The sequence below is a fragment of the Vespula vulgaris genome, chromosome 5 (genome assembly GCF_905475345.1).
Source record: "Vespula vulgaris chromosome 5, iyVesVulg1.1, whole genome shotgun sequence".
Taxonomy (NCBI): domain Eukaryota; kingdom Metazoa; phylum Arthropoda; class Insecta; order Hymenoptera; family Vespidae; genus Vespula; species Vespula vulgaris.
In genome coordinates, this window is record NC_066590.1 from 680344 (window position 1) to 694581 (window position 14238).

The 14238-nt window shown below is 31.1% G+C and overlaps 1 protein-coding gene and 1 long non-coding RNA gene across 16 annotated transcripts; one reads left to right on the forward strand and one right to left on the reverse strand.

Annotated features, from left to right (window-relative positions):
* Nucleotides 1-630: 630 nt before the first annotated feature.
* LOC127064264 (cyclic AMP-responsive element-binding protein 1) lies at nucleotides 631-7834 on the reverse strand. Of its 15 annotated transcripts, none has more exons than XM_050995088.1 (8): nucleotides 7121-7834; nucleotides 6118-6229; nucleotides 5410-5559; nucleotides 5158-5284; nucleotides 3396-3485; nucleotides 2780-2923; nucleotides 2405-2474; nucleotides 631-2268 (listed from the first exon to the last, which is right to left on the reverse strand). In XM_050995088.1, exons 2-8 carry the CDS (start codon nucleotides 6208-6210, stop codon nucleotides 2124-2126), a joined length of 819 nt encoding a protein of 272 aa, XP_050851045.1. In that variant the 5' UTR covers nucleotides 6211-6229; nucleotides 7121-7834; the 3' UTR covers nucleotides 631-2123. The 15 variants fall into 15 exon arrangements, with proteins under 15 accessions (XP_050851045.1, XP_050851044.1, XP_050851038.1 ...); XM_050995087.1 differs by having other exon boundaries at nucleotides 7175-7830; XM_050995081.1 differs by having other exon boundaries at nucleotides 6019-6229; nucleotides 7121-7829.
* A 1325-nt stretch (nucleotides 7835-9159) lies between these two features.
* Nucleotides 9160-13245, forward strand: LOC127063699 (uncharacterized). The gene is made up of 13 exons (XR_007781456.1): nucleotides 9160-9328; nucleotides 9425-9588; nucleotides 9649-9812; nucleotides 9873-10036; nucleotides 10097-10260; nucleotides 10321-10484; nucleotides 10545-10708; nucleotides 11217-11380; nucleotides 11441-11604; nucleotides 11665-11822; nucleotides 11888-12050; nucleotides 12395-12531; nucleotides 12627-13245. It is a non-coding gene; the product is annotated as an uncharacterized LOC127063699 (long non-coding RNA).
* Nucleotides 13246-14238: the final 993 nt, after the last annotated feature.

The following is a 14238-nucleotide window of genomic DNA, read 5'->3' on the forward strand; positions in this document are numbered from 1 at the left end:
TAATTTGTCTTATTAGAGCAATTCGTTATTTGATTTATACTGTATGAAACATTAAAAAACCAATATTAGAAATATTATCAAAAAAATAGCAATAAAACATTACATTATTAAATAGCAGTTGAAAGAATATGCACAATCCATACAGTCGTTTTTTTTTCTTATTTATTTTGTCTACTATAGGGTTTAAAGATTTTATTTATTAAGCCAGTGATATGTAAAAATACATATATTATCTATGTACAATATTTTATAATATTGGTGCAGCAACCAAGATATACATATATTATACATGTGATTATTATCAATATCTCATAATTAATCTATAAGAGAATATCCTTTCTAATTAAATTTTTAATGCATAAGAAATATAATGAAATTTATATTACAAGTCATATTTGTATTCTTTTTATGGTGCTATGAATACATTGTACTTTTTCTGTATATCAAATATAGCAGGAAATTCACTTTTTTATATAAATATTGCTTGAATATTATAAATTTAAAAGAAATAAAGCTTATATGACTGATTAATATATAGTAAAGTAAGATGATCTGTGGCATTAATAGCAAGTAATAATAGAGAATAGGTAAGGATTGCTATAATTGTTTTTTAATTATTTTTTTTGCATAGCACAAATCAGATTACTTAAATAATTATATGTAAAGATTAATTGATACAGAATTGTGTACTGGACAGAGATCACGAAACATGAAGAGAAAGTGGTTTTATCATTATCTACTAATGCAGTAGATTTATTTATTACACTTTGATATTTAAATATTTAATTCATGCTAGTATTCCTTAATTTAAAAATGCGAAAATATACATCAGAATGAAAGTTCCAACATCAACAGAATCTTATATAACACGTCAAGTGCATAAAAGTATATTGTAATACATAATTTAAAAATATTATCTCTATCCTGTGTTCTTATAACGTAATAATTTTATATTTATACATATACATACATACATACATACATATATATATATATATATATATACATATACATACATACATATATATATACACATATATATATATACACTGCTGTGTACACAGAAATTGTAAAGGCACTCCAGATTATATTACATTTATATTTTACATATATCAACCAGTAGTTTTTTTCACTTGTAGTATTCAGAGGAGGAGAAAAAAGGGACAGAATAAACATTTTTGTAAATTCTGACTCTTTAAAATATAGTTTTTCGCATTGTAGATGTTGTTTCTTTCTTACATTCCTTTTGCTTTTAGAGAAATATAAAGAATTATATTACATATATTTAATTGTATATAACAGATAGATTGTAATGTTTCATAACTAAAAGAAATAAGCTTGTCTATCCATTATACTTATAAAAATATTTCCAATTATTTAAACAGAAATTGTATCAGTTTCTACAATGAATACTGTGTATAATATACATTACCAAAAGTTAAAAGAGGCTATGGAAAATATTATTTAAAGAAACAATTACTTTTTAAAGAAATAACGATCACAAATGTGGATCTAAAATAATATGTTAGCCCCATTTCATATATCTTATAGATATATTTATAGAATTTTTTTCTATAAGATATTTAGCAAAAAAATCAAGTGACTAATTTATCACAAATTGACTATTTGTAAAACCATTGTATTGTTCTTTACAATACCTTTCAATCATCTAGTTTATAATATACAAATGGAAGGTTGCAGTGATACTACATTAACACATCATTTATCTCAAAATAGCACGATCATACTGCCTCTGTAAAGTAGATTGTACATTTTGAACATTAACATTTTTTTTTATCCCCTCCATGCATGAACATTGGTGTGAATTTTATAATCATCTTTATCCAAAATATATATGATGATTTCCCAAATATCTGCCTATACATTCCCTACCTCCACATTTCATGTACCTTTGGCTTCTCGCTTTAGTAATAGCAAGTTTCACAAGCCTTTGTATTCACACTTAAATACAGTATGTTACAGAACGCTTATCTATAAGAATGCATGTACATCACCATCGTTTATCTAACAATGTCTTAGGATAATGTACACAAACAAAACATGTACAGATTCCATAATCGATTAATAATTTTGATACAATGTTTCAATATCAAACACCAACCTCAGTCTGCTTTTTGTTGATAGAGCTCTTTCAAGGACTTCAGCTCATCAATTAAAGTCTGATTTCTGTTTTCTAGAACTGCAACACGATTTTCTAAGCACTTAATATATTCCTTTTTCTTTCTTCTACATTCTCTTGCTGCTTGTCTGAAAACAAATGCGTTTATTAATTGACTAAAATAATGTGTAATAAAAATTCTGTAACTATTGTTATTCGGATTATATACTTAGATTTTTTTTGCACAATTTATCTAAATACTAATAAATTAGTTATTTATCTTACCTATTCTTCAGCAACCTCAGTTCTCTTTTTCTAGCCGCATCTTCAACAACTACACCATGTCCTGAATAAGCTGTAACAGTGTCGAAGACTGTACATTTATAGATGAGGAAATCTTTACTAACTATTTTATTGTAAAAGAACATAGTAGATAGATGAATAGAGAAAGAGAGAGAAAAATCTTTTCCTAAAGAAATAATGCAAGAAGCATAAAATGAAAATACAATGAGCATTAAATATAATATATATGGAATTGTAACTTCACTACTAATAATATAAAGAAGTTAGAATTCTAATGACAAAGTAAAATATGAAATAATTAAATTAAAGAAATTTAACAGTTAAATAACAAGATAAATAAATATGAGTAAAGCACACCTGGGACAAAATATTGTGTATCCTGGCCCTGTGCATACTCTACTATAGCTCCACCCGCTGTTGCTGCATTACTCATAGTTAACGTATGAAGCCCTGGGACACCCTCCCCTTGTGTTGCAATTTGAATAGTGCCAGCAGGTATTACTGTAAAATATTATATCAAGCTATGCTTATCCTTATATTGTTACAAATGTATATGTACATATATTTATATTTAAGTATATATTCACACATCCATTATGCTGTGAAGATTATAATGTCATGTATGCTTTAGAGGATATTGTGATATAAATTATCAATATATTTCATTAAGTAATAGTAAATTATATAAATTACTTTTTCATATATCATTGATACTATATAATTGAGATAAAATATTCTATAACAAGGATGCCACACCAAACAAATATTTTGATATAATGTCATGTTAGGCAATACACACAGGGATAGGAGATAGTATTTAAAATTTATATATCTTAATGTAACTATGCTATCAGTCAAAGACCATCCCAATTTTATAATAGAAAATATGTTTGACGGTGGATGAGATGCATATAGAAATCATAGTGGTACACAGGACAGCCAGCAGAAATATGCAGAAGATAAAATAACCAACCTGTCTGATAATGAAGAGAGTGGGAAGACACTTCACTGTCCACATTAGAATCGCACTCTGAAGAAGATTCTATGGGGGGCAAACGACCGTCTGCAACACCGAATGAAGAACCCTCCCATTACAGTGAAATGTATCTTGTGTTAATACATTTCTACATCTTCTTATATGAGCAAGAGTATTAATCTTTTTGACAAATTTATTTAAGAATACTGAGATTCAATTTTAATGATCTATATGAAAGATAGAATGTGATTAATTACAAGCATTCTCAATTGTAACATTGTATGTGCTGGCAAAATTTTTTTATAAGTAAATTAATAGGTATTGTAATAAAATGTAAATCATACAAATCAAAATATGAGAAAGAAAGTACTTTGACGATAGCAACAAAAAACTATTTCCTTTCTGGTTACTGATCTATACATTTATTAATTCATTGTGCCGTCAGCTCATACAAAAAGGAAATAGAAGATACAGTAAAAAATTAAATTATGAACTAAATATATCCTATTCTTTCTAAAATAAAATTAGCAATTAAAAAAAAATTATTTATTATTTCATAAACTCATAGTCATTAAATAAAATAAAACAATTACGAACATATAATGAATATTGAAATATTTAAATGTAATATAATAAATATCTACTTAAATGTCACCCTACATGAACTATTGAAATAGGTCAAATGCTATGATAGATTAAAGATGACCAACCACATAGCATAAACATAGAAATTTTAAAGATAAGAATTCTATCAAACATAAATCTATATTTTTTCGAAAATTGAGATATAGTAATAGTAATAATAATAATAAATTGGAAGAAACATGTATGAACATATTTTATTGAAATGGTAGCAAGTAATATTTATTCTTAAACATTCATTTTTATTTGTAAGGAAAGACAGACAATTATGTAATTTATTAATGTTGAATTCATTAACTATTATTAAATTAATGAGAGAAAGTAATGTAACAAATATCTTCATGAATGCATCATCTTCTAACTTGTACACCGTAACTAAACACAAGTAAACCAATTATCAAATGCAATACTTCTTTTTCTTAAATATATCTTTACTATTCATAATAAAATAAGCACACACACTCATAGGACAATGAAAGTTCTTGTGTACTTCCAATGGGAAATAAATTTGACTTAATATTCGTTTATATATGGGAAAAATAAATTGGGATTATCTGGAAACCTAATTAACATGATGTACATTGTAATTTTGGTATGGCATCCTTTCATAGATAAAATGACAGATAAACGAAGAAATATAAGTAAACATAAGTATTATATGTTTAAACCTATTCATTTAATTTGCATACACATGACATTTATAAATTTTTTTTTTTAATTTAATTATTATAATACGATCATTTTATTATTAACAATGACATTTGTATGAACTGACATGCACTTTGATGCTCTCCATGAACAATTTGAACTTAAGTCATATTAAAAAGACACTATATTTTAAATATTACTGGAATATTTGAATGAATTTAATTTTTTAAAGTTGTATTTCTATAATTATAATCGTAATTACGAAAAAAATTACTTTTCTTTAATTATATAAGTACAATTTATACTAACATAATTTCTTATTGCAATTCTATTAATAAAATTTATTCAATCAAATAATTATAAAAAATAAAAAGTTATAGCTAGTAAGCTACTATATATCAATGTCATATGGCATAGAAAGATCTTTTATATATATAAAATGAACGATTATAAAAAATGATAATCTCACCAGTAATTTCTCCACCACCTAGATCATTAAGAATTTTTCTGTATGATGGACGTCTGGTGAGAATATTACTTCTTGTTTTCGGAGATTCTTCATCCGAAAAACTATCATCACTTCCTGTCTCAACAACCTTAAACATAAAGACTTTATGTACTTCAAATGGTAATATTGTTTGAATACATGATAAATTGTTAAATAAATAAATAAATAAGTATTATATGTATATATATAGTGTTTAGCAACATTATGAAGTACCTGAAGTGTTTGTAGACTGCCTTGAGCAGTTTGTATGACTGAATTTGGTTTACTAACAAGAATAACATTTCCTTTGGAGAGAGCAACAGGTTGAATATTTGTTGCTGTCTGAATTACAGACTGTTGGTTAGGTTGTATAACTGATTGGACCTGTAAAATATATTATGATTTGATAAATAATAAAGTTGTCTATTCGATTAGACATAACAGAAACAATATACATGCTTCAACATTATTAAACTTTTTCAAAATATTTTCATAACTGTATAAATATGTTTATTCTATAAATGAATATATAAAATAAAATATCATTTCATAAGATAAAAGCAAAGCTTTTAATTATTCTTATTTTTAGAAAATCAGAGGCAAAAATGTATAATATTATATATCATTTATATAAAAGATTATTAGAAATATATCTCTTGCAACTTGTAAATTAATTTTGTTATAAAAACCAGCATTATGCAATATTAAATAAAAAATCTTTAGATGATAAATTTCACAAAAATATAACTATTTGTAGGAAACAAATACGTAACACATGCATTCTTGAAACCAAAAATGAAATAAATTAACAGACATAGATACACAGGAGCTCCTCCTGTATACCTGTGTTGCTCCTGATGAAGGTAGTGTCAGTTGCACAATGCTGGTAGAAGCTACCAGATGATGAGTTTGCTGTTGAGGCGTTCTATTGAGAGACTGTACCGATGTTGCAATTGCCGGTGCTGCATCACCACTTTGAGAACCCTGTGATAATGGGTCAACGGCCGATCCATTTTCCTCGACCATACTTTCCATAGCCTGGGTACCTGGAGCCCTATAATAGCGATTAGTATAAAATGAGACAGATTATTTTTTACTACCTAGTATATTACATATATGGATAAATTAGACTAAGCGCTATTAAAATTGATCAAACCCCTGTAATCAACAAACTTTTACTAATATACACGCACTTTGGCATGGAGTACACTCAAATACATATTCAACTTATTTCACAGGAAAAATATATAAAGAAATCAGTACATAATAATATAGTAAAGTGCTCTAACAATGATATATATAAAGTGCTTAGAGAAATATCTTAAAATATTGCCAATTTCGAAGTAATGAAACATCAACACATCAACAATAATTTATTTGCTACTTTCTTTATATTACGTAATAATACCATAAATATTAATTATCAAAAAGATCGATTATTTAATTGAATTGTTTCATTTCCGGCTTCGGTAAATAAGATCTGAAATATCGTTAAACGAAACAAAACAGAAGAAAGCTGTCAAATTTATCGAAGGATAGAAGTAGCGTAGAGTAACAAGGCGAATTTTAAAAGTTCCCGCCAATGAGAACGAACTGACTATGCTACTGCGTCATTTACATAAGCAGATCTAAAAATAATATCAGAACAATAAACACTTAAGGTGCTTTGGCGGCAGATGTATGAAAGTTGCAGAACCGCCATTCATCAATGTGTACATCGTTTTGATCGCAATCAGTCAAGTCCTTGAGGATGACGAGTTAAAATACGTTGAAAACAACACGGTAACCCTACATCATTCTTTAACGAAGAAATTCGTATCGTCCTTTCTTCAGACGCCATATTTCGCAGCATATTCCATAGTAGCAGACATAAAACTTCCCATGCGTTGAGACTCTCACGAGTAAAAACGTTTAACGACTACTATTGAGAGTATTTCGGGTGTACCGTTAGCGCAGTGGTCCATGTCCGCTTGTTATTATTCTCCAGCTGGGTACTTACCAGTTACGTATTTCTCGTCACCAACTTTGCTGCAATCGGAGTGGGCAAGCAGGCAGGTACGTAGCAGCCACGTCAAAACTCCAGTGGCTTCGTCACTGGTGGAACCCGAGCTGCGCCGTGCGCGTCACCATCAAAATGGCGACCATCCACGTCCCTCGCCGTCGTCATCCCCACCACTACCGCTGCCACCGCCGCCGCCGCCGCCGCCGCCTCCGTCGCCGTTACTATCACCACCACTTCCACCACCGTCTCTTTGTAAAAGTACCGAGAGGCGCGGCAGACAATTATACACTTTTTTCGAATCTTCTACTTTTTCTTGCAGCTGACTATCACATTTTGTGCTTTCGATACTTTTGTTCCTTCTCGAGGCCTCTTGAGCTCTCTTTCTCTTATTTCCTTCTCAAGATTTCAACTTTTTATATCTTTCTTTCTTTCTTCGTAAGCTCGTGCAACGTTCTTACGTCATAAGATTGCTTAGAATAAATACTTCTTCGATCAACATAAATGATACGTGATCGTTGAACGATCGAATCATTTCATATGTTTCTTTATTGATTTGATAAGTTTTACAATTATCATATATTATCGCATTTCCGAAACACCATAAATTCGTTCAATCGAATGGACTTTAACATGCCATGTGTGGAACAACGTAAAAACATTATATATACTGTACAAACATAATGCATGTGTAACGATAAATTCTTTGTAATGTAGAAAGGCAAATCACCGCTGACGTGTCAGTGACGTCATTCCATGACGTCACCGCTACATTTAGTACATTAGTATTTTAAGACAGTTTTTCTTTAATAGATTTAAATATTCTCAACTACGATGTATTAAATCATAATAATACGATAAATGATTAGAAGAAACTTAATGTTTGTATAAAATTATTTAAGGTAAAAATGTCTAATCATGCTGTGTGATCGCGTATAATAATATTCCAATATCGTTGGATCAATGTTTCAAATGTCGAATGTCAGAGATACTTTATATTCTTCCCTGGACAAAACGTGGATTCTTCACAGTATAAAATAACTATCAGTTTGTTAATATAGGTATACTACAAATTGATACGCGAATATCATATACATCATTCTCAAGGTTACTGATAAATTATCATGCGATATAGTAACAACAACAAGAAATAATACGCGGACGAAGTTATTTCTTTCTTTCTTTAATTTTTTCACTAAATCGCAAATATACATAAATTTATTAGTGCGAAAAGATATTTCATTATATAAAATTAAAACTTATTTCTCAATATCTTCTTTAATTCTTTTATTTCAACGGAATACTTTACCTACAATCGGGAAAGCGATTTTAGAGTTAGTTTGCAAGAATCGCCGCTAGATGTACGCTGTATACAAAGCTATGTCTTTGATTATTTCTCGTACATAACCAATGGACATGGTAACTTTTATAGTTCTGACGTATTGTAAAAGAAGAAACCGAATTACCTACAAAATCGTATTGAAACAAAAAACTTGAATTCTTCAAAAAATTTATGTCTAATATATATATATATATAAATATATATAAACATATACATATATATAAAATGTGTATGTAGAATAGTAGGTGTGTGGATACATATACATATATATGAGAAAATAACTCGTCGAGAGACAAAATATTTATAAAAATTATATATTCAATTTTATTTTGTATTTCGACAAATACACATTGTAATTCTCACAAAACGCGTCTCCTGTGAGTAATAAGGAAGAGTTAACGCGATTACAAAATTATATCACACTTTCTTTCAATATTCTATATAAATTATTTTATTTTAGAATTAAATTGCAAAGTGGGGATACGTGGCCTCGTAGGACGACAACAAAGTCGAGTCACTGACTAACTTTGACAATTACTGGTTCAGTCTTGTTCTGAATTTCGACGAGTACGCATCGCAGTTCTGGCAGGACGCGTTCCGGAGAAGTAATAACGAAGAGTTAATGTATGTATATTATTATATCACTAATTTTTTTAATATTCTATTTGAATTATTTTATTTTCGACTTGAATTGGGAAGTGGGGATACTCGGCTTCGTAAGACGACAACAAAATCGGACTTTCGAATAACTTTGACAGTTACTGCTTCAGTCTTGCTTTGAATTTCGACGAGTACACATCGCAGTTTTCCTAGTACGCATTCTCCGTAAGCAATAACGAAGAGTTAATGCAAGTACATAATTATATCACTCATTCTCTAAATATTCTATACGATTTATTTTGTTTTAGAATGAAATGGTAAAGTGGGGATACTCTCCCACCCGTGACGAAAACAAAATCGGACCTTCGAATAACTTTGACAGTTACTGCTTCAGTCTTGCTTTGAATTTCGACGAGTACACATCGCAGTTCTCCCAGTACGCATTCTCCGTCAGTAATAACGAAGAATTAATGTAAGTACAATATTATATCATTCATATTTTCGAAATTCTATGTAAATTATTTGATTTTAGACTTGAATTGCGGAGTGGGGATACTCGGCTTCGTGAGACGACAACAAAGTCGGACCTTCGAATAACTTTGACAGTTACTGCTTCAGTCTTGCTTTGAATTTCGACGAGTACACATCGCAGTTCTCCCAGTACGCATTCTCCGTCAGTAATAACGAAGAATTAATGTAAGTACAATATTATATCATTCATATTTTCGAAATTCTATGTAAATTATTTGATTTTAGACTTGAATTGCGGAGTGGGGATACTCGGCTTCGTGAGACGACAACAAAGTCGGACCTTCGAATAACTTTGACAGTTACTGCTTCAGTCTTGCTTTGAATTTCGACGAGTACACATCACAGTTCTCCCAGTACGCATTCTCCGTCAGTAATAACGAAGAATTAATGTAAGTACAATATTATATCATTCATATTTTCGAAATTCTATGTAAATTATTTGATTTTAGACTTGAATTGCGGAGTGGGGGTACTCTCCCACCCGTGACAAAAACAAAGTCGGACCGTCGAACGACTTTGACAGTTACTGCTTCAGTCTTGCCTTGAATTTCGACGAGTACACATCGCAGTTCTCCCAGTACGCATTCTCCGTCAGTAATAACGAAGAGTTAATGTAAGTACAATATTATATCATTAATATTTTCGAAATTCTATGTAAATTATTTGATTTTAGACTTGAATTGCGAAGTGGGGATACTCGGCTTCGTGAGACGACAACAAAATCGGACCTTCGAATAACTTTGACAGTTACTGCTTCAGTCTTGCTTTGAATTTCGACGAGTACACATCGCAGTTCTCCCAGTACGCATTCTCCGTCAGTAATAACGAAGAGTTAATGTAAGTACAATATTATATCATTCATATTTTCGAAATTCTATGTAAATTATTTGATTTTAGACTTGAATTGCGGAGTGGGGATACTCGGCTTCGCGAGACGACAACAAAGTCGGACCGTCGAACGACTTTGACAGTTACTGCTTCAGTCTTGCCTTGAATTTCGACGAGTACACATCGTAGTTCTCCCAGTACGCATTCTCCGTCAGTAATAACGAAGAATTAATGTAAGTACAATATTATATCATTCATATTTTCGAAATTCTATGTAAATTATTTGATTTTAGACTTGAATTGCGGAGTGGGGGTACTCTCCCACCCGTGACAAAAACAAAGTCGGACCGTCGAACGACTTTGACAGTTACTGCTTCAGTCTTGCCTTGAATTTCGACGAGTACACATCGCAGTTCTCCCAGTACGCATTCTCAGTTAGTAATAACGAAGAATTAATGTAAGTACAATATTATATCATTCATATTTTCGAAATTCTATGTAAATTATTTGATTTTAGACTTGAATTGCGGAGTGGGGATACTCTCCCTCCCGTGACAAAAACAAAGTCGGACCGTCGAACGACTTTGACAGTTACTGCTTCAGTCTTGCTTTGAATTTCGACGAGTACACATCGCAGTTCTCCCAGTACGCATTCTCCGTCAGTAATAACGAAGAATTAATGTAAGTACAATATTATATCATTCATATTTTCGAAATTCTATGTAAATTATTTGATTTTAGACTTGAATTGCGAAGTGGGGATACTCTCCCACCCGTGACGAAAACAAAGTCGGACCGTCGAACGACTTTGACAGTTACTGCTTCAGTCTTGCCTTGAATTTCGACGAATACACGTCGCAGTTCTCCCAGTACGCATTCTCCGCAAGTAATAACGAAGAGTTAATGTAAGTACAATATTATATCATTCATATTTTCGAAATTCTATGTAAATTATTTGATTTTAGACTTGAATTGCGAAGTGGGGATACTCGGCTTCGTGAGACGACAACAAAATCGGACCTTCGAATAACTTTGACAGTTACTGCTTCAGTCTTGCCTTGAATTTCGACGAGTACACATCGCAGTTCTCCCAGTACGCATTCTCCGTCAGTAATAACGAAGAATTAATGTAAGTACAATATTATATCATTCATATTTTCGAAATTCTATGTAAATTATTTGATTTTAGACTTGAATTGCGGAGTGGGGATACTCGGCTTCGCGAGACGACAACAAAGTCGGACCGTCGAACGACTTTGACAGTTACTAGTTCAGTTGTGCTTTGGCGTTCGACGAGGAAACTTAGAAATTTTTGCAGAGGCCATTCGTGCACGTATTAACGAACAGGTAATTCAAATATATTTCTATATCACTCATGTTTAATATATTCTATACAGTTTATTTGATTTTAGACTTAAATTGTGAAGTGGGGATACTCAGCTTCGAGGGACGACAACAAAGTCGGTCATTTGACCGACTTTAACAGTTACTGGTTCAGTTGTGCTTTGGCGTTTGACGAGGAAACTTAGAAATTTTCGCAGGATACCATTCGGCGAGTATTAACGAAGAGTTTACGTAAGTACATTACTCTATTCATATTTTCGAAATTCTATACTATTTCTTTTATTTCAAACTTCGATTTCACACATTCGGATGACTGACAATATATTTCCATGAGTGAACTTAGAAATTTTCGGACTTTCGAGAAACTTTGATAATCTATCTCCACGAATGGACTTAGAAATTTTCGGACTTTCGAGAAACTTTGATAATCTATCTCCACGGGTGGACTTAGAAATTTTCGGACTTTCGAGAAACTTTGACAATCTATCTCCATGAGTGGACTTAGAAATTTTTCCACTTTCAGGGGACTAATAATTTATCTCCACGAGTGGACTTAGAAATTTTTCCACTTTCAGGGGACATTGATGATCTATCTTCACGATTGGACTTAGAAATTTTCGGACTTTCGAGGGACTTTGACAATCTATCTCCACCAGTGGACTTAGAAATTTTCGCAGGGTGCCATTCGAACGAGTATTAACGAAGACTGAAAGTAAGTATATATTTCTATCACATATTTCTTGAATGATTTATACAGTTTTCATAATAATAATGATACTAATTATTTCGTTTGTATTTTTGTTCCAGAACCTCATTGCAATCGCGCGCGTAGCAATGATGAAATCGAGTGTTTATACCGTTAAAATAAAATTATCGCGAAGTAGAAGCAGTGTTTGTTCGTTCACGGTTCGCGATTTAAACCATAAGTGTTTTTGCATAGACTGCGTGCAATGCAGTTGTTAGAGTCAGTGTTTGCTCGTAAAGTATTTTTCATTTTAACAGTCGCACAGACTGTACTTATAAAAGATAGTAGTATTTCGCGAAATAAATTCAGTGATCGTTCGTTAATAAATAACTACCGCGAATTAGAGTCAGTGCTTCACTGAAGAGGATCTCGACCAACTTCGATGTCGACCTACCTCATTTTCAACCAACTACAAATCATCCACCCTCAATTTCGACCTAAGTCGCGGTCCAGTGTTTTGGAGCCGTCGCAGAACTTCTTAAGTAGTAAGTTAATTTTTTAATTCCTCCGATCACTCAATCATGTCGAGGACGAAAGGTCCGAATCGGCACGGGTGATTGGTTGTAATTAATTAGTAGAAGAGCAATGAGTGACCACGAGTAAATTTCTTCGGAGATTTACTCGTGAATGGTATGTTATTTACGATTTATTTATTAGATCAGGATAGAGTCTTCTTGTTAAAACGCGTTAATTATAATTATTTGAAATTTTGAATATTTAAATGGATTTTTAAATAATTTTCTCTCGCGAAAATAGTAATGTATCGCGATATTCGCGAATTTTAATAATGAATAAGCAAGAAGACATTCGCGATGGATAGTCTCTGGATTACAAACAAAATTATATAATTTATTTTCTAATAATTAGAATAATTGTTCGTAAGAAGGAGCATCCAATGATTTTTCATTACATTTTTAAATAAAGATTGATCAATTATATTAATAAACGAAAAGTCTCAATAGAGTCATTGCTTTTGAAAGAATAAAGTAGAGTAGAATCGTTAATAAAAGATAAAGAGACTTGTAGAATCGCAACGCGTAGAACATAGAATAAGTTAATCAATTTTTAGCTTAGGATTTTCAGCAATTAATATATTAATTCTCGTTTCTCTTCCGATGTTTTCTCAATTTTTCGTTTCAGGTTTATTTTAGATTTGCATTAGATTTGTTAGTTTTCTTCCACGTTTTAGAATAAGGGTCAGTTTTACTTCTTTGATATTGACGATAGTTATCGAATGTGTTCTATAGTTGTGGTTAGGGCACGAAGCAAAGAAGAGGCTATGTGCCGAAGAGGCCCCCACAAATTGTGGCTCAAGAGGGCAACTATTAGACTATTGAGTTATTTTCGAAAGTTTTACAGAACTCTTCGAAAATGGCTCTTAGTCATAATTAATGTCATAATTTAATTTTACCATATTGTCACTCAAAATGCTCTTATATAATAATATTATAATTTCCAGAAACTGAGACGACGTGACATTCCGTCTCCCATCTCACATTGCCACGCGTCCGCGAATAGAATTTTTACGTACTTTATATATTTATATTATTAAAGTCAAGTAACAAATTTTCTTGTATTTTTCTTTTCTAAAGTTCAATTAAATTCGTAATATTATTTTTATAAAATTAAGTTTTATATTAAAGTAATAATTTCGAAACGTTTAAAACATGGCAA

Excerpts from the sequence above, each read along its gene's own strand:
- LOC127064264 (XM_050995076.1), bottom strand. The coding sequence starts at position 6,893 with ATGTACACATTGATGAATGGCGGTTCTGCAACTTTCATACATCTGCCG. Across the intron at positions 3,486-5,157 it reads AGGTGGTGGAGAAATTACTG|ACGGTCGTTTGCCCCCCATA; the intron begins GTGAGATTATCA and ends TCGGTGTTGCAG. Across the intron at positions 2,269-2,404 it reads CTGAGGTTGCTGAAGAATAG|ACAAGCAGCAAGAGAATGTA; the intron begins GTAAGATAAATA and ends ATTTGTTTTCAG.